Consider the following 22,024-nt stretch of genomic DNA (forward strand, 5'->3'; position numbering starts at 1 on the left):
CTGGCATTTTTTTAAAAATCCTTGTCATCTATGGTCTTTAGAAAGAATGAAAAGTGCTATGTATGCGTGTATCATAATGCATAACATGATCATCGAAGGCGAGGGAAGAGCAATATGTCCAACTTTCATACCGGACTCGGATCCACCACGAACTCCAGCAAGTATGGAGAAAAGACTTGAAAACGCGAATTTCGTGCGATCAATAAAAATACATAACGCATTAAAGGGGGATTTGGTCCAACATCTTTGGATGAATCGGCGTTTTCCAGATGAAATAAAAACCAAAACGAGGGCAACAATGAATACGAAGACGAGATCGATGATGAAGACGACGACGACAAGGGTGACGAGTAGTTTTTGTTTTTATTTTAATGTAATATTTATTTAATAAAATATTAATATTATTTGTTTACTTTTAATAAAAAATAAAAACAAAACAAAAAAGTGTAAAAGTGATTCGGCGTCACGTGGCGCAAAATTCCTAAGAGTGGAAGGTTATGACTACACCCTCTTTTTGCAAAATTTGGAAAAGCTGACTGGGAGCCACGTGACGCAAAATGGCCACATGTGAAGAGTTATAACTACACATGGTCTAATAACTAGTGTTTAATGAGTTAACCTGCTTGTTAAACGGATCAACTAAAAAATAACATATTTTTAAACAAATTATAGGTACCTGTCAACTCAAAATTTGATTATTTTCATATAGTGTTTGGTTCATGTCAGGAGTTGTCGCCCATATAGATACATGTATGTTCGTAAAGATTTTACATATATCTCCTCATTAAGTCTCTTAATTACATATTTTTCTAATGGTAAACTCTTAATTACATATTTCCTTGTTTGACATGCAATTACTCTTTTGCAATTGCCAATTTAGAATACCTAAAAACATCGACTCCAATTGAATTTAGTAGCTCCAATATGCTCATCTTAACACCGACTTGGTTTGGGTTAAATTGAGGAGATATGCCATTGATACTTTTACGAAGGGGATATATGTAATAGTTCTTTACTTACTTCATTAAGGGTAAAATGGTCATTTAAGGAGTTTATTTTAAATGAAATAAATAAATATGTAATATATGTGGTTTAGAGAGGTAAAATATGTAATTGACTTTTAATGATTAGATAAATATATAATAAGAAAACTTAAAACGGAGATATATGTAAGTGCCCCATGTTCGTATGGGTGACATTAATGGCGTTTACATACATCACCATGATGAAGAAATGCCTTACCATGTTAGTAGGTTACTCAGTACTACAACTAGCAAGTATGAAATACAACCATAATACTACCATAAGGTGACGTGTTCACTCGTGGTATCGTGTCTCTACTGTATTCTTCTTATGCTTTTTTAGACTGACTTTACTTATGTTAGTAATTTGATCTTGTGTTTGTGTCCGAAAATGTTAATATCTAATGGATGTGGATAACCTATATATGTTAGTTATTTCCCATCTCTAGCTTGTTCATTATCTCAAACACGAATTACTAAGCGGTCATGAGGATCGTCCGAATGCTTGGGAATTAACCAAACGTGTCTTCATTTGTCCATACCTCGGGATAATGTATGTCCATATATATCTTTTGAATACTAGCTAAAAAGGGTGTTTGGCACGTGGTAACATAATGGACGATTAATTGAGGACAAGAGAACAAAATGAATCATTAGCATTTCATTGTCATGTTTGATTAATAAGAAAATAAAATGAAATTACTTTGTACAATTCGATAGACAAGAAAGTAAGATAGAAAAAAATACAAATGACAAAAATAACATCCCTCAAAATAAAGAAAAAAATTACCATAGTAAAAAAATGATAGTAGTGGTGGCAACGACAGTGACAATGATGTTGGGACTATGGCGACGACGATGGTGCCGGCGATGACGATGGTGGTGGTCAGGTGGTGGGGGCGGTAGTGGTTGATAGGTGATGGTGGTGGTGTCTAAAAAATAAGATGAAAGAGTGAATAAACAGAAAAAAGTAAAAGTGCAGATGAATAGTTTTAATGTTTTTAGAGGAAATGGAATTTCTCAAGTAATAGGTGACTACATTGGTCAACCGACAACTCTCATTTTTAATTCCCCTCACAATGGCCTATTTCATTTGTTATGGAGTTCTACTGACTAAGTCTAGTTACAATTCACCTGGTTATAATTAAAAGAATGTAATTTAGAAGTAAAGTTACGCGTGAGTTGTAGTTTTGAAAACACTTAGCTAGATAATCAAATAATATCTTTAAAGGGTGCAGCTAAATGTACCCCCCCTTTCTCTAATTTTACTAAACATACCCCCTTATAGTATTTAGGAAATACAATTCAAACATCTTATTTTCCTTTTTATAATTTGTATACCATATTAGTTATCTTCACCTTTTTACAACCACTTTTTACAAATCATCCCACCAATCCACCATAATACATTTAACTTGATATAAATTTGAAAACCCCTTTAGTCATCTTGGTGATTACGTATTTTTTTAGTATTAATATTATAAATATTAATAATATTTTTTTTTAATTTTAATAGTATATATATTTATAATATCCTTATTTTACCTTTTTATCTTTTACAAAATAAACCCGAAATTCGAAAACCTAAAAGCCTAAACTCGAACCCTAAACCCTAAACCCGAAACCTAAACCCTAAACCCTAAACCTACTCTAAACCCGAAAACCCGAAAACCTAAACCCTAAACCCGAAACCTAAGCCCTAAACCCGAAAACCTAACCATAAACCCGAACCCTAAACCCTAAACTCTAAACCCGAAACCCGAAAACCTAAACCCTAAACCCGAACCCTAAACCCGAAAACCTAAACCCTAAACCCGAACCCTAAACCCTAAACTCGAAATCATAAAAAAAAACGCAACTTGTAAAAAAAAATATGAAATCCTTGTTTTTGTGCTAATTTGGTAATTATATAATTTCAAGGGGTATTAAAGTTGGTTTTTCCAGGGGGGGTATGACAAGTAACCAAGGGGGGTACATTTAGCATGACCCATCTTTAAAATATGAAGAAAAAAATGTAAACGGGAAAAGAATAAATACCAAAAGTAGTAAACATATCTAAAATCTAAAAGTATATATATATATATTCTTATATAGAATCTATGTAGTTGATATCACCGATATATCGGTTATCGGTCTGTCAGTCAGAATATTGGTACCGATAATATCAATTATATTGACCGATATTGGACTGATATTTGATCGACATATCACCGTATCCCGATATCAGTGTTTTAATTCTTAATTATCAACTTTTAGTGTTCAATGTTAATGAGTCTTAATCAATTCTTACTTGCTACGATTGTTAGTGTTTTGCAATTTGTAAAAGGTTAATTTGTTAATCGTAAGAGACTAAACTGAATTATTAGCGTTAAGTTGCTATTTATGTGAGTTTCCATGACATTAAAATTATCGATAGCCCACCAATATCTCACTCTGATATCCGATATCTCAGAAATTGGTTTTTAACCAATATCTGATATTTTTCAACATTAACTGCTTAGCATAGAATATGACAATATCATGTGTCTTGTTTTAAAATTTTGAACAAACCCTCTTTATACACTTTCAAACATTAACAAAATATATTTGTTACTATTGATCATCCAATAACCCTAATTTTTTATAATCAAAGTTTTCTTTCAAAAAAAAAAACTTGTCGGTGAGTTTTTGGTATTTCTTTAGACTAGTCATTTTAAAGAAAAAAATAAATAATTCATATTTATTATTTTTGATACGTAGAAAACAACCAAACTAAATCACTTTTTTGGAGCCGGATTCGAACGTTGTTTTGGAAGAGTGCAGGGAATGAAGATCGTACCGCATGCATGATTTCGGGTCATTGACCTTCATGACACCTATCGTGCGGATTTGGTGAAACATGTTTGACGTTATCATTCTCATGAATCGGGCTCGGATTTAGAGAAGGATTCGACTTAGTTATATTTATCTTATTCATATTTGTGATGTTTTTTTTTAAATTATTTTTTTCTATTATTGTTTTCTATTTTAGTTTCGTCTTTCATGTAAAACTTAATGAAATTTACACCTTTTTAATGTTAAGAGTATTAAATTATTCCAATTACATATAAATGGTAGAAAACAATAATTACATAATGATTACATAATCAACAATAAAGCCTCCAACCAAGCCCCTCCCATTACAACTAATAAATCAAGATATTAGTCCTATGTTTGACACCGTTAAGAAAATATTTGATAGTTTGAATATCACAGAATTCAAGCAGCAACTACATCAGCGGTAAAACTGGAAATTTTTAATTAACAGACTGCAGATCGAATCAAATTTTCTTTATAATTGCTGTTAAAGGGTTTATTATTTAGAGTTAATTATGGTACATTGTCTATAAGTGTTAGAATGGGTGGGTAAGATAACGGGTCAAACTTAATTTAATTATGTTGTTTACATAACCGTATATCTGAATCGGGTAAGTTACATTTCAAGTTATAATTTGGTTAACAGATAAGTTCTAGTTTTGTGCTCATTTTATGACTTATAGTGTTACAAAAAAAACACGCCTTTTTCGTTGCAACATAATATGTGTCGGTATCTCATTTGCCGTCTCTCAAGTTATATCTTTTTCTTTTTGTATTCTTTTGATAAAATATTGTTTTTAATTGATTATGGTTCGCCATGTATAAGTGGTGAAATTGGGTGGGTAGGATAATGGGTTGTAAATAAATAGTTTAATTTGTTTGTAACTTCTTATAAGTTCTATTTTTCTAGGATATTTGACGTACTGCAGAGCATTTGTCGTTTGGTTCTCTTTGGACTCACGGAAGAAGAGCAAGCGCTTTATGTGATTAATAGCTTTAGATAACTAATTGTAAAACATTTATTTATTTATTTTGAGATCCTAATTGTAAAACGTCACACTATGTAGCATGTACTATTGATGTAAACTTGACTACGATATATCTCTAATCATACAAACACAAACACCTTCGTAACACATGGGTAAAGAAACTCACTATAATTATTATAAATTATTATTGCTTTATTTATTTTGAGTGCACATTATTCAAGGTTAGATGTCTCACCCACAGGAATGTTCTTTTTACCATTAATAGCAACATGAAAAAAGTTTCAGCTTTACCAAATACTATGGCAGTTATTGAACTTTCATATGTAACAATATAACGTGCCCAACATGTAAGAAGATGAGTTTTACATGTGAGTAGGATATCATCATTAACTAAATAAAGCCAAATTCTGAATTTCAGGAAGTTATATTAATTAAATATAGTAATACTTTTTATTATAAATAATAAAATAAAAATAAAAATATAAACATCAAAACTGATGATATTTTTTTCATATATATACACACCTGATTTTCAAACATACACACATACTCTCTCTCTCTCTCTCTCTCTCTCTTAAAATTTCCAGCTGGCCCATCAAAACTCATCTCAAACTGCTGCATGAAACCATGAATTCTCAAGAAAACACGCGCATTAAATATGAAGGTGAAGAGGTGCATGATTTAAGTTCTTCTCAAACTGAAGCTATAGTCCCTTTTGAAATGGTTTGTTTTCATTTCTCTCTTTTGGTTTCTAAATTACTATTTATTTTTTCCTTCTATTTTAATACGACTGATTGCAAACGGCGGAATAAAATCCGAAGTTAAGAATGACCCATTTGCAATCATATTAAAATCGGGTCGTTCTAATTCATTATGTCTTCGACTTCTATATTTCTCTCCCCTATCATTCTTAATTTTAGATTTGATTACTAAAGGTAACTTTTTATAACTTATTGATGATCAGGACAAAAAAAAAACATTTTGATCTTTAAAATAAAACTCTACCCTTTCTATCTGTTTAAGAATAAAGATTATAAATTTTTGAAAAAAGATCATAAATTATTGAAATTGAACAATAAAGATTATAAATTTTTGAGAAACAGTAGGTCATAAATTTTGGAATTTAAGAACAAAGGTTATCAATTTTAAGATTCTATAATAAGACTTATCAATTTTTGGAATTGAACGATAAAGATTGTAACTTTTGCAATTGAACAGAAAGATTGTGATTATAAATTTTGAACTTTTTTTTGCTAGAAAAGGGTATTTTAGACATTATACCAACAGTCAAAGTGAACCTTTATTGGTCTTTTTAGCAACTTTTGAGAATTCCCTTAATAGTTCTTGCTTGACAGTCCAATCAAGCTTTAAAGCATTTGAACCCCTCTTTTTTACATTTTATGAGAATGTAGAAGGTACTATGGAAGCTTTAAATTTATGTATTTTTTTTTTATTATTTTTGTGTTATGACTTGTGAATCAATCATTTTATTCAAATGCTACCCTTTAATAATTTTAGAATGAATTAAAAACTCATATATTTTGTGAGATTGTGATATATATGATATATAAATTACTTCTTCCACCATCACGTCAGCTATAGCGGTGGCGGTGCTATTGATATACTGGGTTAGTTTTGTAGCGGTGTGAAAGTTTCTAATTATACATAAATCAACGCTCGCAATAAATACTTTATGAAAAAAGCGTTTCTTTAAAGAGACCTTCAAAACAACACGCAATAGGATAAGCGCTTACATGTTACACCCTCTAGGTGCGGTCGGCAAAAGTGGCTCCTTTTTAATAAAACATAAACTTTTTATCTTAAAAATGTGAACTTTAACCATATAACTTGAGTTTCAAGATTTGTAGTACTCATGAGTCATGACCTTTACATGTGTTGACCAGTTTGTTGACTTTTATTTTCAGATTATATATTATTTTGTTTAATCAAAGGCTTATGATAACAGCTTTTAAGGGCCAGTTGGAATGAATTGTCTTTGAATTGATGACTTGGAATTTTGAATAGAAAAGGATTTTTTGATTCATAATTTTATTACTTTGTAACTTTTATAAGCATCATATAAACTTTTCATATGCTTTTGTTAGTGCAGAATGACTTGGATTGCATTGTTTTTCAATTAAAATCCCCAAATTATGCTAATGTTACCTTTTAATAATTGTAAATTATGTGGAAAAGATTAAGTTGTAATTGTTTATATTATTTTTGTTCGTTTATGATAGGGACCCACAAAATAAAAGGGTTGGTTTGAACGTTTTGGGCCTTAAGATTTGTGTCGAATAAAGAACCGACTCTAGTAAACTTTGAAGTTTAAAAGGTCATAATAACTTTATTCGTGTCATAGATTGTGTAGCTTAAAGTAGGGTCGGGCTGGGTACTACTATCAGTCTTGAAATTTTAGAAAGTGGGTACCGAATTAATACCGGTTCGAAACCTCAAAAAATAAGTATTAAATTAGTACCCAAAGTATATGGTTCAATACCGGTGACTGGTATCATTTAGTCATCATAGTGTAAAGATTCTACACATGTTCATCCCAATATTTTTTTGTGCTCTAAAGCGCATAATAAAACTAGGAAGGTCCTTTGCACAGGAAAAACAAAATTCGATCATGTAACTCTCATGTCATTTATGTGTGTGTATGATTATAGACTGCTAACTTTATTGTCAAACAATCTCATCATCATCATCATCGTCATTGTACTCAATATATCCCATCAATAGCAAAGCTATGGTAGGGTCTGAGAATGGTAAGATGTAGACAACATTGCCTCTACCCTTTAGGAATAAAGAGGCTGCTTCCGGTGAGACCCCCGACTCGATAGTAGTTTTGTATCAAGCCTTGGACATAAGACACATAACACTTAACCATCAGGACACCGCCGATTGGTGCATGTACCCTTGTCTTTCGACTATCAAGGCCACCACATGACGTTTGATTAACATTCCGCCACTTTTAACGTTATTTTCACGATATTAGTAAAATAACGTCAAAATTAATGCAATTTAATTTTTGCCCATCTGAGGGTTCACACATATATACATTATATGCGTGCACCGCAAGTAGAACGATTATTGTCAAACAATCTAAACCAAAATTACTTACATATAATTTTTTACCTTTTAAAATTTGAAGACACTATAAAAATAAGAACGTAAAGCTATTGCTTTATTTCACTTCCTCTAGAGCTATCATTGATTTTTAAAACCTTTTATTAATTTAAAATGGAATAATTATTCGAAAAAAAATTCTTATGTGAAAAATTTACTTTATTTGTTCATATCATTTCCTTCCACTTTGACCCACAAAATAAAGATGGATTTTAAGGCCATAGCCCATAACCGTATAGTCATTACTTTATTGTTTCATAGCTTGTAGACCTATTGACATATGGTACTTGATCCATTTGGAATTTGAGCAAAACATTAGACTTTCTTGCTAAAATTAGAAATAGGTTTTTTTTTAATCATTCTAATAGTTTATGTTCTTGTTTGATTTAGGGTGAAAACTGTTTGACAGAACATGTGGTTTTGGAAATACCATCAAGTGCATTACATTCTTCATCCTCTCAAGAATGTGTTAATATACAAATGCCTCCACCACCTCCACCGCCGCCTCGATTTCACAAGAAAGTGAATTTCTTTGTGGCGGATTCACCAAACAAATCTCAAAAGAAAAGTCTTTTACCAAAATCAAATTTTAAGAACACAAGTACTATGTCAGATGCAATGATTCTAGCAGGCACAAGTTCTTTACCAGAAGATAAATCGCCGATTTCAAGATCATGGTCACTCACAAAAGTGTTTACAAAGATAACATCACCATCTCTTCCTTTTACCCCGGTTGGACTTATGGAACCCGGACCTAGATTGAGAAGTGCGGGTGGTTCACTTAATTTACAAGTGAGTTGATTAGATTTTATTACCATTTGGTTTTATGATTTTGCTATAAAAGGTAAAAATATAGCTTGATTTCATGCCAGCATAATGTTTGACTTCAAGCATTTGGGTAAAGAGCCAAAACAGGTTCAGGTTGACACATGTAGTTTTTTTCAGTATAAGTTAAGACACGTGTGGGGTTGACCATGAAACACGTGTTTGCCCTTTTTCTATTTAAACGAATAACGTTTTCCTTATGATTATAAAAAAGAAAAATTAGGTAGGCGAACACATTAAATTCATATTTACAAGCTTTCATCTCGTTTGATATTTTTCTTGTTTAGCTAAATTTTTGATTTGACACTTCAAACTTACTTGACTTGCCCTTCTTGTTCAATATGAGATATCTTACAATTCTCGAAATGAACAATGTTTGATCATTTGTAGACTAAAGTCCATGACCATATATATCGGTCTCAATCCGTGCCCATCCTTAATGAAAAGATACATTATAAGCGAATGGATTCCTTCTTCCGTGTAGTCCCTACAACTCCACGAGCAAAAGATTTTGATGCCATGACACCAGCCCCTACTCCTGTTGACGATGATAGTAAGCTTGCTAATTTCTTGTGGTCTAACCGAACACGAAACTTATGCCTGGATTTAAGTTTCGTAATTGATTAGTGATTATCTCTAAGTTATAATATTTTGGATAAATAGAATCCGCTTAAGACACCATAAGTTTTAGGAGACCAGTCAGTTTTGTAGCAATTATAACAAAATCTATTATCCAATTTACAACATACGTTCAGAAGTTCTTTTTTCTCAATTTAACAAATCGTTTTCCTTATTTCATTAAAAAATATCATTTTTGGTCCTTTAGTCTTTCAAATTTTACACAATCAAAACCTACTCAAAACATTCATTTTACCACTTCATAGTTCACACCAAACACTATTTTATACATATCACACAACTATTTTCCAGTCACACATCCAAACAGCACCAAATATAATCTAAGGTCAATCTTTATTCTGTTATCGATATAACTACACATGATAATTCGTCTAATTTTATGAAGCTGACGTGGATGATATAGCCGAAGAAGAGGCGGTTTGTAGGATATGTTTAATTGAACTATGTGAAGGTGGAGAAACCTTAAAAATGGAATGTAGTTGCAAAGGTGAACTTGCCTTAGCCCATAAAAAATGTGCCATAAAATGGTTTAGCCTAAAAGGTAACAAAACATGTGATGTGTGCCATCAAGATGTTGAAAATCTACCTGTTACACTTTTAAGAATCCAAAGTACCGTTAGAAACCGAGATAACGGTACAACTACAGCTCATGATCATGCTGAAGTTAATGCATTCAGGCAAGTTTTTTTAACCTTTTTTTTATTAAATAGGCTGAAGTCGAATTTAGCATCTAATGTCGAATTTTGTTTTCATTTGAGCAGTGATATCTATCGCGTGTGGCAAGAAGCACCAATACTTGTTATTGTCAGCACACTTGCATACTTTTGCTTTCTTGAGCAGTTTCTGGTAAGATTCATGTGGATTTTGGTTCGGGTTATGATTGGAAGAATGAAATTTTGTTCAATTTTGAACAAATTTTATTCACAAGGTAATTTTGTTTTGATGTTTGAAGATTGCTGAGAAGATGGGTAAAAGTTCAATTGCTATATCTCTTCCGTTTTCTTGTATATTAGGGCTTCTCTCATCCATGACTTCCACCGTCATGGGTAAGCTTTCTACTTTAAACGAACATCAAGAAAAACATGGTGTCAGGGTCTCCATCCGTGGAGGGTGCTGACGAGTGGAGCCGTCGAGCCGCTCTTAAGTCGCTAAAGTTCGGTTCACTAAATTTCAAATCGATTTGAACACAAGATTAAGTTGAAACTCGTTTAAAACACGAGCTTGGCTCATAGTTTTATATGTAGAACTTGATTAGCTCGTGAGGCTGACGAGTGGAGCCGCTCGTAAGTCACTAAAGTTCGGTTCACTAAATTTTAAATCGATTTGAAAACAAGATTAAGTTGAAACTCGTTTAAAACACGAGCTCGACCCATGGTTTTATATGTGGGAACTTGATTAGCTCATGAGGCTAAACAATGTTATTTTTATAAATATAATAATATTTTTAAAAATAATAATTAAAAGTTATAGAATAAGCACTATCATATATTTTGTTGTAATAACATATTTAAAGAATATATATAGGGGAGGTTATTGTACAAAGGGTACTTAACGTATAAACGTTTAAAATCTTAGCTATATATTGCATAATTATTTACATAAGTTGTGTAATTAGTTAACTTTTATGCATGATTTATTTACTTCATGTGTAATTAAGATGCGAAAGGCATTCGTCCACTTTATACGATAAAGAGCCTTTGTATTGGAGTATTTGTATATAAATTCGAAAGAAATGGATTATGAGAAAACTACTACTAATCAATCACTTTTTTTCTTATTTTTTTAAATTGTAAGATTAAAAATATGTAACTGATAAAACAAATTAAAAAGATATGTAATTCAAAGGTCACATATATGTGACTTGTTCGCTACATATATTTTCTCGCATAAGTTGGATATATGTAACTTTGTGAATTACAAATTTTGTAAAAAAAGTTTTAATCTTTTCTTACAAATGTTACTTTTTTAATAAAAGAAATGTTTATTGCTTGGTAATCATTTTCTTAGGTTTCTCGTTACTTTGTAGTTTTCTTTAAACCTATTTCCTAAATTAAAGATAAATATATAATAAATGAATCAATTAAAGATAAATATATAATAAATGAATCAAAGCAGACTTATAATGTTAGTTATGAAACTTAGCTTTAGTTCGAGAATAGTTAGATTCGGTTGAGTGTTTCATGGGTCCCACAAACATAATCCTAAACTTAAACACTCCATAGACTTTGTATTTTAAAGATTCTGAAATTCGATTTTGTTTTTGTACAGCGAAACGTAGATTAGTGTGGGTATATGCATCAGTTCAGTTCGCATTTGTGGGCATTTTTGCCTATATTTTCAGCTCAGTGGTAAGCAAAACATTATATTTGTGTTGGTCTTTTAATGCATTATAGATTTATAGCTAGTAAACATACTCTCTAACCCTTCCATATGGTTATCACTCAATAAAAGTAACATTCACTTTGTTATAACAATTGTTTCAATTACATGTAGGTTAAACGTCAGCCAATGTTATCAGTTGTTCTTGCAGCTTTTGCGGGATGTGGGGCTGCGATATGTTGTAGGTCCATTGTCGTGGGGGCCTTGAGGTTAAGACGATGGTGTCGTAGCATGTCAAATCAACAACGTGATTCTTCAACACTTGAAATTGCACCACCATCACCATTAGTAGCGTTTGACACGCCACCACCACCATCATTCTCACCGCCTCCACCGCCACCACCACCATCATATGCAACTTCTTTAAATGATTTTCATTCAAATTCACCACAACTTGAAGTTCCATCACCACTTCCAGCACCAGCACTAGCACCAGCACCAGCGCCACCAACAATAACTACAACAAACTGTCGAAAAGCTTGAAATTTGTAAAGACGGAAAGGAAGGTTAAGATTATAAGTTGGGATTTCTTTTATTAATATTTGGTTTCGTTAATTAAGATTATAAGTTGGGATTATATGTTTGGTTTGTGTCGTTTGTTTGATATTACTGATAATTTGTTGGTTTTTTTTTTAAAAATATTTAGTAGACATATGTGGTGATATTTTGATTGTTGATGTCTCTTGAAAGCTTTTGTTATGTGCATGTCTTGTGAAAAATTCAAAATAAACTTTTGAACATTTAATATTCTTCTTTCTACAATTTGTTTTAGAAAAGTAGAGCCACATAACACATGAGATCTCCATTACTATATATATCCCTTGGAATAATTTCACTTGTATTCTTAAACAGATTTCTTTAAATTATTTTTACAAATTTAGTTGGAAAATGGCATAAAAGGAAAGGTTGGAAATGGTACAAGTATCAGGTTTTGGCTTGATGTGTGGTTAGATAATAAACCGTTTGCTTTAGAAACTACCAAAGGATGCATGATAGCTTATCGTTGCAACATAAATAGTGAAAGCTTTTTGTTCTCGTGGAATTGGAGACATCAGCCTAATCATGGGGAGGTTTTAGTCGACCTTAATGAGTTAAAGAGAACATTACTAGAGCAGTTTCAGTTCGGTGTTGGCACTGATAAAATGGGAATGGCTCGATGTTGTTTCGGGTACCTTCTCTGTTGCCCCAGTGAAGAATCTTTTGGTGTTGGCTAATATCAATCCTATTTTAGATTGGAACAACCGGGCACCCTTAAAGATTAATGTGTTTGGTTGGCGAGCAGTTCTTGACGGCTCCTGACATCCGATGCGTTGGCTAAAAGAAGCATTCTTCTCGGTTGTCTTGTTTATTGCTTTTGTAGGAATGAAATCGATACTACTAAGCATGTGTTCACATCGTGCAATATTGTGGCTTCAGTTGTGTGACAACATATAAGTGTGTGGTGTAAAATTCCCCTGAATGTTTTCTCTAATCATGACATTTTTTTATCGTCATGAACACATTTCGGGACACGATCATAGGAGCATAATCATTCAGTCTATGGTATTAGTCATGTGAAGCATTTGGCAAGCTAGAAACATGTATACCTTATCAATCAAACCGATGAAGATTAAATTAGAAATAGATCAAAGCCTCTATATATGGATTGACTTATCTAATAAATTTAAAAAGTATAACAATCATAGAAATTGAACTCCAACCAAATTCACAACACGTAAATAGAGTTGTCCATTATTCGGTTTAAATATGACTAACCAAATCTAAGCAAAAGTAATTAACAGCAAACCGAATTACAATTACAAAAAGTTTTGAAAGTTTATACCGATGAAGCAATTGTATTTACTCTTTCTAAGGCTCCTTGTTGTAGGGCTGTAAGGAGGGGACCTAAACTGACGATGCCTGTCTTTAATGCCTGTCACACCACGTCGGGGCGTTGAAGCCCGGGAAGTAATGAGAATTCGGTAGCATGTTAACGTGTCAACAAAAGAGAAGAAGGTGAGACCGTGGGGCTTTAACAAGAAAATGGTAGTGTTAAACCATAACAGAGGTTTTAACGGGGCAGTAAAGAAGACTTTAATAGGATGACGAGACTTTAAAGTTTAAATTTAAACCACAACTTAGTGTCAATATTAATATTATTATTTTATATATCTACTTGGTTTCAATTTAATCAAATCCCTATTTACTTCCACTTAGAGCATTCTCATCCAGTTTCCTATCCCTATATTCATACATATCATATAATTATACTAAAAAAACATTACGTTTCTCTCTTCTGTTTAATTAAATAATATTTTTTTATACTTTTTTCATTACAGTTTTCTCTCAACACCCTATAATTTACAAAAAAGTCACTATCTTTTCCTCAAATTTACAAAAAATCACTACCGTCTCTCCATCCACTCTATAATTTACGGTCACAACCCATCCTATAATTTACAAACCTTTCTCACGTAATTTCAGAGAATGGGTTGGGAATCCTCTTATATTCCATCTTTCTGACAAATAAAGCCGTCACCGGCGGCGCACAATCTACTGCCACTACATCAACAAAGCAACACTATATATATGTATATGTATACAATAACACAAACCAAGATAACCTTACGATTACCACTACTAAACCATATTCAAGGTACTACTCTTTCTGGGTTTACTTCAAACCCTTAATTACATTTAAACCCTCAATTAGTGTTTTTTATACAATTTCAGGATTACCCAGAATTTATCAACACAACAGGGGATTTGGATTTGTAACCAAACAAACAAGAAAAATGGCGTGGAGTTTGGATAGATGTGATCAGGGTATTGAAATTATTAAGTCTGGTATCGTTCGACCTGCAACTGAGGTTTATGATGATGAAGCTGTTGAAGCTTTGAAGTCCGGCAAGGTTATTGCTGTTCCCACTGATACTCTCTACGGTTTCGCCTGTGATGCTTGGTATGTTTGCTGTTTTTTAATTCAATTTGGTGGTGCACACCAGGTGTTCGACGTTTTGCTTGTGTGAATGTATTGTTAGTTTTTAATAGGGGACATGGCGCGGGTTTGATATGAAATTCACGGGCCTGGGTTTGGGATTAACGGGTTTGATATGAAATTCACGGGCCTGGGTTTGGGATTAACGGGTTTGGGTGAGTTTCAGGTCGAACCGGGGAGCATGTTTAGCTAAACGGGTCGGGTTTGGGTCAACCTTGCGGGTTCGTGTATTGACTTGTTTAATCAATTTGTTTTTTTTTTATTTTAATTATTTTTAAATGTATTTTATGTAATCACTTAAATTGGTTGGGCATGTTGTGCTAAATATAAAAACTAGTAAGGAAATTGATATTAGATTTTATAATTAAAATATAGTTGTTTTATATTAATTTGTATTTTTCTTTTAAAAAATGTAAATTCAAAGTATTAATATGTGAAAAAATAAAAAAGCAAAAAACTTTTGGGTTAACTGGGTAGTGTTCGGGTGAGTCTTACATGATTTTTGGGTTAAGGTTCGTGTCAGGTTAGACCCGCAAGCACGATCTATTTACCATCCCTAGTTTTTAATGGTAATTGTTTATTGTTTTGGTACTGGTACAGCTCTGTAGAGGCAGTTAACAGAATATATGAAATCAAAGGGCGGAAGCACACTAGCCCGTTAGCAATTTGTGTTGGTGATGTGAAAGATATTGGGCGGTTTGCAGTTACAGACCATCTGCCTCTTGGCTTGCTTGAAGGTATCCTTCCCGGGCCTGTAACCGTGGTGCTAACACGAGGTTTGGTCACTCTCTGCAGACTCCGTATGGTGATTTTAGATTTACATGTCATATTTTGGATAACCGAGCCTGCTGAATTTGTGAAATATATATGCATGTATGCAATGCAATGCAATGCAAAGACTTGAGTCTTGGCTCAGTATATACAAGCTTGGTTGTTATGTCCTTAATTGGTTCCTTAGCTCAGTGCACAACTGCACACCGGTTTTTAAATTTAGAAATAGAAGATAAAATTACATTCAAAATCTCTCTTTTGAGACATTATACTAATCATATAAAAATACTAAGAATAGTAAGCTATTAAGTATAAGTTATATGTGGTTCATATAGTTTTGTTTAGGGATTTAAACAAGCCAAACCCAAACTCAACTAAGCTCGAGCTCTGCTCGTTTAACTGGAGTTTGTGCTTGAGCTCAGCTTTTTCTAGCTATTTCTAAAGTTCGAGCTCAGCTCATTTATTATTAATTAAATAATTTATATATGTATATCATATATACATCTTTTTACAATTTTATAAAGAATAATACTTATCATCTAAATTTATATTTAACATATTAATTAAAAGTTTATATAAGCCTGTTTAGGCTCGTGAGCCAGCTCGAGCTTTATAAGTGAAGCTCGGGTTTGGTTATTAAATAAGCTTATTTCTAGTCTCGAGCTTTTAGCTTGCCGATCTTGAGTAGCTCATGAGCGGCTTGGCTCATTTACACCCTGGTTTTGTGCATATGGTCAAATGAGTTTAATTGGTTAAAGTGATCAAGCGAGCTGGTTCAGTCGGGGTTGGGTCACCAAAACGGCTGAACCCATGTTGTATGGTAGAGGTGGCAAAAAATATACTTTCTAGTTTCTTGTACAAGTCAAAACGGGTTGTGTTGCTGTTCCTACCAACACAATATTCATTTGATACGTTTGACCTGATTGACTGGTGCAACCCGTTTTTAATCTTAGCTAAAAGTATTGAAACATTGTTACATTGTTTTTGTAGGGGAATCGAGTATTCTTGAGAAGTCGTTAAACCCGGGATTAAATAGCATAGGAGTTCGGGTACCTGATTCTGAGTTTATCAGAATGATAGCTCGTGGATCAGGGAGTGCACTGGCTTTGACCAGTGCAAACCTTAGTGGTCAACCGAGTAGTGTTGACATCAAAGATTTCAAAAGCTTGTGGGAACACTGTGCGTTTGTTTATGATGGTGGTATCCTGCCAGCTGGACGGGCAGGGTCAACCGTTGTTGACCTCACTATGCTCGGGAAATACAAGATATTGAGAGCAGGGAGGTAAGACTTGAATGGGTTAATGCTTTGTCTCAAATGGGTCAAGGTGTCAAACCAATAAATACAGCTAAAAGGGGGATGGGCTTAATGGATAGGGGTGTTAAAAGGGTTGTGACAAAAACCGGACCTCGAAAATTGTGTCAGACACGTGAACCCCAAAATGACATGAATATTCGTAGTTGGCCCGAACACGACCCATTTGTCCCAATTGTTTATATATTTTATTGTTAATATATACTAGTACTTTAAATTTATATTTTTGCAACAAGTTTTAATAAAATTTATATTTTAATAATATAATTTTATCTAAGTTTTCTTTTTAGTTTTTAAAATTTTGCCATAAGATAGCCAACCAATCTAATTAATTACATTAAAACTTTTTGTTGACCTGAACCTGTCCCAAACCCGAAGCTGAACCTGTTTATGCAAAACCCAAACTCACGAATTTGGTGCTAGGTTCTTGTTGTGTTTTCGTGTTATGTCAGAAATTCACGCCTCTATTAATGGATTGACCGTGTTTTGACTAACATGGTTAATGACGTCAAAATTTTGACTTTTATTTTTTGTGTGAGCAGTGCCGAGGAAGAGACCGTCTCGATATTGGAGAGGCATTCTCTGCAGAAAGCGGGAGCTACTGGTTGACCTTTCGTGAATGTTTGACTTTGACTTTGTTCAAGGTAACATAAACTTTTCGGGTCCTGTTTTTTTTTCTTACTCGATTTGGGTTTTAACTTTTTATACAAATAGTTAATTTGGATGATAAATTATGCTGAATGTTGATTCCTTGAGGTCAAAGACTTCAACGGAAAACAGCACATTTACAGTGTAGAGTATTGTTACATTAGGATGGTTGATGTATGCTACCTTTATTTAATTAACCCTTAAAATATGTGTTTTTCATGTCATTGTATGGGATTCATTTTCTTTGTTAATAATGTTATAAGCTACTTCTGAGTATTTATACGCAATATTACAAGCCTCCATAAGAGCTATAATGTGAATCTACCGTGAGAAACCATTCTTCAGCTTGATAATGCATATTTTCATTTAAAATCTATAATTATGAACTTTTGATTGACATGACCGGGTACTCGGGTGTTAATGATGTATAAGTTATATTGACACGGGCTGAGGTTAGACATTCTGCACTTATAGGGGTGAGCAGTTCATGGTATTATTCGTAAAAACAGAGGAACCAACCCCTGCAAATCTGATTAACCGATCCCTGTATTGTTAGCATTAACAAAATTTAATAGCAGCCCAAACAAGGAAAGTTAACTCTACTAGGAACCGGTTATTAAACCGAACCACATAACTGTTACAACCTGGACTGACCGTAACGGTAACCTCAGTACCCGAGAACCAGACAGTCATCGTTATATGATGGAAGAAAATAAAAGAACTCAGATGTCTGAGAAGGTTTGAAATTACAAGTAAATCAATATTGGTTATGCATTTGCAATTTGCATATTATATGGCACTTGATATTAGACCTGTAACTCACCTAAGCCGATCTCACCAGCACCCAAATGTGCCTATATCGGTTTAACCAGAAAACCAATGAAACCGATTAATGGTAGGGTTGGGTATCGTTTAGACTTTCCAAAATCAGAAACCCAATTAGCCCGACACATTAACTAGAAAGCTGAATACACCCATTACTTCCTTAAGTTTAAGATTACATATTTATTTGCTTTATGTAGTTTTAATTAATTTGATTTACTATAATCGTAAGTAAAATGAGGAAAATGTATAGGTTGTGTGTAGTAGAAGAATGGTGAGGCGCCAAGAGGTGGCAACATCAGCCAGATGTGGCGCCAAAACGAGTAAGCAGGCGTTGAGGGGTGCCAAACCTCCCATAAGCTTTAACGGAGGTGAGGGTGGGGTCCATCATCGATCAACTAATCACGTAATTTATTTTCTATTCTTTTAACTTTTAAATTTAATTTAGTTTTTTTTTGTTCAAACCACTACACTAAAGTTATTTAAAGTCTCATTGCCGATATAATGGTGACATGACATTTTAACATACACCATATATTAAAACCGTTACAGATAGCCTTATGAGATATTATAAGACGTGAATGGTGGCACAAGGATTTCTAAAATACACATTGAAGAAACACTAAATGTTCTCGGCAGATTAAGGATAATCTTAGGGTTAAGTAAATGTTTCCCACGAGGGTTAGGTCCGGCAAAGATGGTTGTTCTTCTCGACCTGCAAAACAGACACCGTGAGCTCGTCACTGAGAAGGGGGGGGGGGGTTCCTCCTTGTGACCACCCTCCGGCGTGAGAATCAGACTAGATTGATCTGAATATAAGTGTATATTGAGAGAAATAGCTAGAGAAGATAAGATAATATGAGATGATGATACCGTTCCAAGGTGTTGGAGTATTTATAGCCGAAGGTAGGTTTCCAAGCAGGTACGACCAGCTATATAATATTCCTTTTCCACCAACTACGGGCTATGTTCGTGCCACGATGGGAGTTGGTGGGTAGGCAGCGGCTGATGGCGACGTTTTGTACTGGAGCGTGCTCCTCCTCGTACTATTGTCGGTGAGCTGTCACCATGTGATTGGTTCATGGGTCGCTTTTACCAGATCTTGTCTTTTTGTCCATACCTTGGTAGGTATAGTACAAAAGATCTTCTGGAAGCGTACGGACTGGCTCTTTTGGGCGGGAATATTCCCGCCCTGCTCATTCCTTCAGGTGACATTGCTGAAGTATAAGAGTTAGTGCCTTATGCGTGTAGCTTTACTGTTAGTGCGGGTAGCCTTTCTTCTTGGTTTGTACCTACAGCTGCGGGAACAGGCAGGGTACTGTACCAAGGGAGGCTTTCCTGCGGGAACAGCTGGCTTACTGCGTATAAGGTCTTCATCTCTGAGCCTGGTGGGTCCTGCGGAACCAGTTGATCTTTGCGCAGACGTACCTCTTTAAGGTGTGTCTTGCGGGTCCAACTGGGCTTTGCGGGGACCTACCTCTTCACACATGGAATTAGTGACATTTCTTCGACGGTGAATTCTAATATGTTATTGGATGTATGCTTGCATATGCATCTTTGTTACGAAAATAGCCAGATTCAAATACTCAATAATTCTTGTGTATGTGGATTGTTTGAATATACCTAAATTCTTGATGAGGTTCATTAAACAATCAAAAATATAAAGAGAGAATCAAGTGATAAATCGTAAAAGAAGACATTGTCTATTGAGCATCGTAAGGATGAAATTTAGAAAAAAGCTACATAGAAGTAGTGTTAACAAGATATTACACAAATAAATTAAACTCAACTTAAAGAGGTACATTTCAGCATATATATATATATATATATATATATATATATAATATAACACTAATGCACACATACATTATATCATTTTTTTATATAGTATAACACTATTGCATATATATATAATACAAACATCTGCATATATGATATTCAAATCTGTTGCAAAAATCGATAACTAGAGTCATTCGTGTTACTGTGTCCGTCCGGTAGAGGGTGTTATAACTAGAGTCATTCAAAATCGGTTTACTAAATTTCACATGGTGGGTGTTTGGCATTCCTTATTTTTACCTCTTTATAATTATTTTTGGGATAAGTCATGCTATTGTAACTTATCAACTTATCCCCTCACACAATAAACAATTCAAACATCTTTTTATCTTTTCAAAAAGTTACAAGTTGGCTAAAATAAGCAATTCTGAACACCCCCTTAATTTGTAGTTTAAAAATCTTGAAATATATATTTTAGTTTTGTTACAATGAGAGGAATACTTGTTCAGTTGTTCGGCTATTATTCTTTGCCCGATGGTAAGAAAAAAAATCCTTAGATTAGTGCTTGTCTAGCAAAATATAGTTGGTAAACATATTGTAACCGTTAGGGTGTTATTGTAACCGTTAGGGTGTTAACAGTCTTTTGACGTTTTTAGGTTAAACTGCGAATCAAACCGTGAGTAGCGGTTTATAGTCATTGAAGCCGAAACTGAACGATTGAAAAATAAAATCGAACCAAACCCAATTGTTACTAACGGTTTGGTTTCACGGTTTGAACTTATTAGGCGATTGTATAAATACTCAAATTTGTGAGTTGAGTAAATCGATATTATTTTTATATTATACCTAACTCAAATATATATACTCAAATACATGTTATAGAAAACATTTTTAAAAATTAAAATATGTTTAATTACTGTCGGTTCTGGTTTTATACGGATTAAAAATTTTCAAACCGCAAACAAAATCGTTTATTACGGTTTGTAAATTTTTAAATAGGCCGACTGAAAGTTAATTGAATAAAAAACCCAATCGTGAAATCAAACCGACGATTGTCTTGGGCGGTTTTAAACTAAAGCATGAACACCCTAATAAACATTCCACACTCACTTCGTGACAATCGTTTCAATGAGGTATGTGTAGATTAATTATTTGGATACTCAACCCTTGTTAGCTGCTACTTTGATGGGTTTTAAGGTTGCATTATGTTACGGGTCCATTATTGCAGTGGCCTTAAGGCTAAAAACGTGGTGGCTTCAACAACACCATGATGGTGCCAACAACAATACCAACAATAAATGAATGAAGTATCTAGAATGTCAGGAGCATGAAGTGTCTAGGATGCCACATGTTTATCTAAAACAATGTTACACATGTGTTAAATTAAAAGAGGCTTTGGATGCACCATATTGTACACTAGATTTACTATTCTAGTTTGTTTAACTACACAATTTAAATTGAACAATTTTTAAGTCTATATGAGTCTATATGCACAATTTTAATTCTAAACAACGATATACAAATATGATAAAATTCGTTGGACGACTATTTTAATTCCATTTTTTAGTTTACTTTTATGCCAACAATGGACAGATCATCCACGGTACACATGTCATGTTGACGAATGACGGGTATGCCAGAAGCTTTTTAGTCTTAAAGACGAATCATTATACACAAAGAGGTAGTGAAGAAAATGATTTTATTTTTGCTTGCAAAGAAGAAATATAAGAATAAGATCCACACTTATCTTAAAAGTTTAATATAGTTTCTAGATTCATGGTTAAACGTATCATTATAATTACATAATTAGTTTAGGCGTCAAATGTATACAACTTTGACACATCATTTTACATTTATACGCCCGACATACTGTCAAAAGATTTGATCAACGATGGGGTTT

General features: G+C 33.5%; 2 protein-coding genes across 3 annotated transcripts; both read left to right on the forward strand.

Moving 5' to 3' along the window:
* Positions 1 to 5,406: 5,406 nt before the first annotated feature.
* Positions 5,407 to 12,457, forward strand: LOC143595699 (uncharacterized). Its single transcript, XM_077074651.1, has 8 exons — positions 5,407 to 5,569; positions 8,366 to 8,767; positions 9,191 to 9,353; positions 9,825 to 10,116; positions 10,201 to 10,285; positions 10,392 to 10,485; positions 11,708 to 11,787; positions 11,933 to 12,457. The coding sequence occupies exons 1-8, from the start codon at positions 5,474 to 5,476 to the stop codon at positions 12,299 to 12,301; spliced, it is 1,581 nt and encodes a 526-aa protein (XP_076930766.1). The 5' UTR covers positions 5,407 to 5,473; the 3' UTR covers positions 12,302 to 12,457.
* A 1,839-nt stretch (positions 12,458 to 14,296) lies between these two features.
* Positions 14,297 to 17,968, forward strand: LOC143595700 (uncharacterized). Of its 2 annotated transcripts, XM_077074653.1 has the most exons (6): positions 14,297 to 14,453; positions 14,531 to 14,759; positions 15,396 to 15,571; positions 16,557 to 16,848; positions 17,421 to 17,522; positions 17,635 to 17,768. In XM_077074653.1, the coding sequence occupies exons 1-5, from the start codon at positions 14,387 to 14,389 to the stop codon at positions 17,485 to 17,487; spliced, it is 831 nt and encodes a 276-aa protein (XP_076930768.1). In that variant the 5' UTR covers positions 14,297 to 14,386; the 3' UTR covers positions 17,488 to 17,522; positions 17,635 to 17,768. The 2 variants fall into 2 exon arrangements, with proteins under 2 accessions (XP_076930768.1, XP_076930767.1); XM_077074652.1 differs by having other exon boundaries at positions 17,421 to 17,968.
* Positions 17,969 to 22,024: the final 4,056 nt, after the last annotated feature.

Source organism: Bidens hawaiensis, unplaced genomic scaffold (genome assembly GCF_021521415.1).
Source record: "Bidens hawaiensis isolate Kalapana, Puna unplaced genomic scaffold, B.hawaiensis_p1.1 tig00045477_1, whole genome shotgun sequence".
Classification (NCBI taxonomy): Eukaryota; Viridiplantae; Streptophyta; class Magnoliopsida; order Asterales; family Asteraceae; genus Bidens; species Bidens hawaiensis.

Bases quoted from the DNA above. Each gene is read 5' to 3' on its own strand.
- LOC143595700 (XM_077074652.1), top strand. From the start codon at position 14,387: ATGTATATGTATACAATAACACAAACCAAGATAACCTTACGATTACCA. The intron at 14,760-15,395 runs GTATGTTTGCTG...GTACTGGTACAG, and splicing joins GGTTTCGCCTGTGATGCTTG to CTCTGTAGAGGCAGTTAACA. The intron at 16,849-17,420 runs GTAAGACTTGAA...TTGTGTGAGCAG, and splicing joins AAGATATTGAGAGCAGGGAG to TGCCGAGGAAGAGACCGTCT.
- LOC143595699 (XM_077074651.1), top strand. From the start codon at position 5,474: ATGAATTCTCAAGAAAACACGCGCATTAAATATGAAGGTGAAGAGGTG. The intron at 8,768-9,190 runs GTGAGTTGATTA...GATCATTTGTAG, and splicing joins GTGGTTCACTTAATTTACAA to ACTAAAGTCCATGACCATAT. The intron at 10,117-10,200 runs GCAAGTTTTTTT...TCATTTGAGCAG, and splicing joins GCTGAAGTTAATGCATTCAG to TGATATCTATCGCGTGTGGC.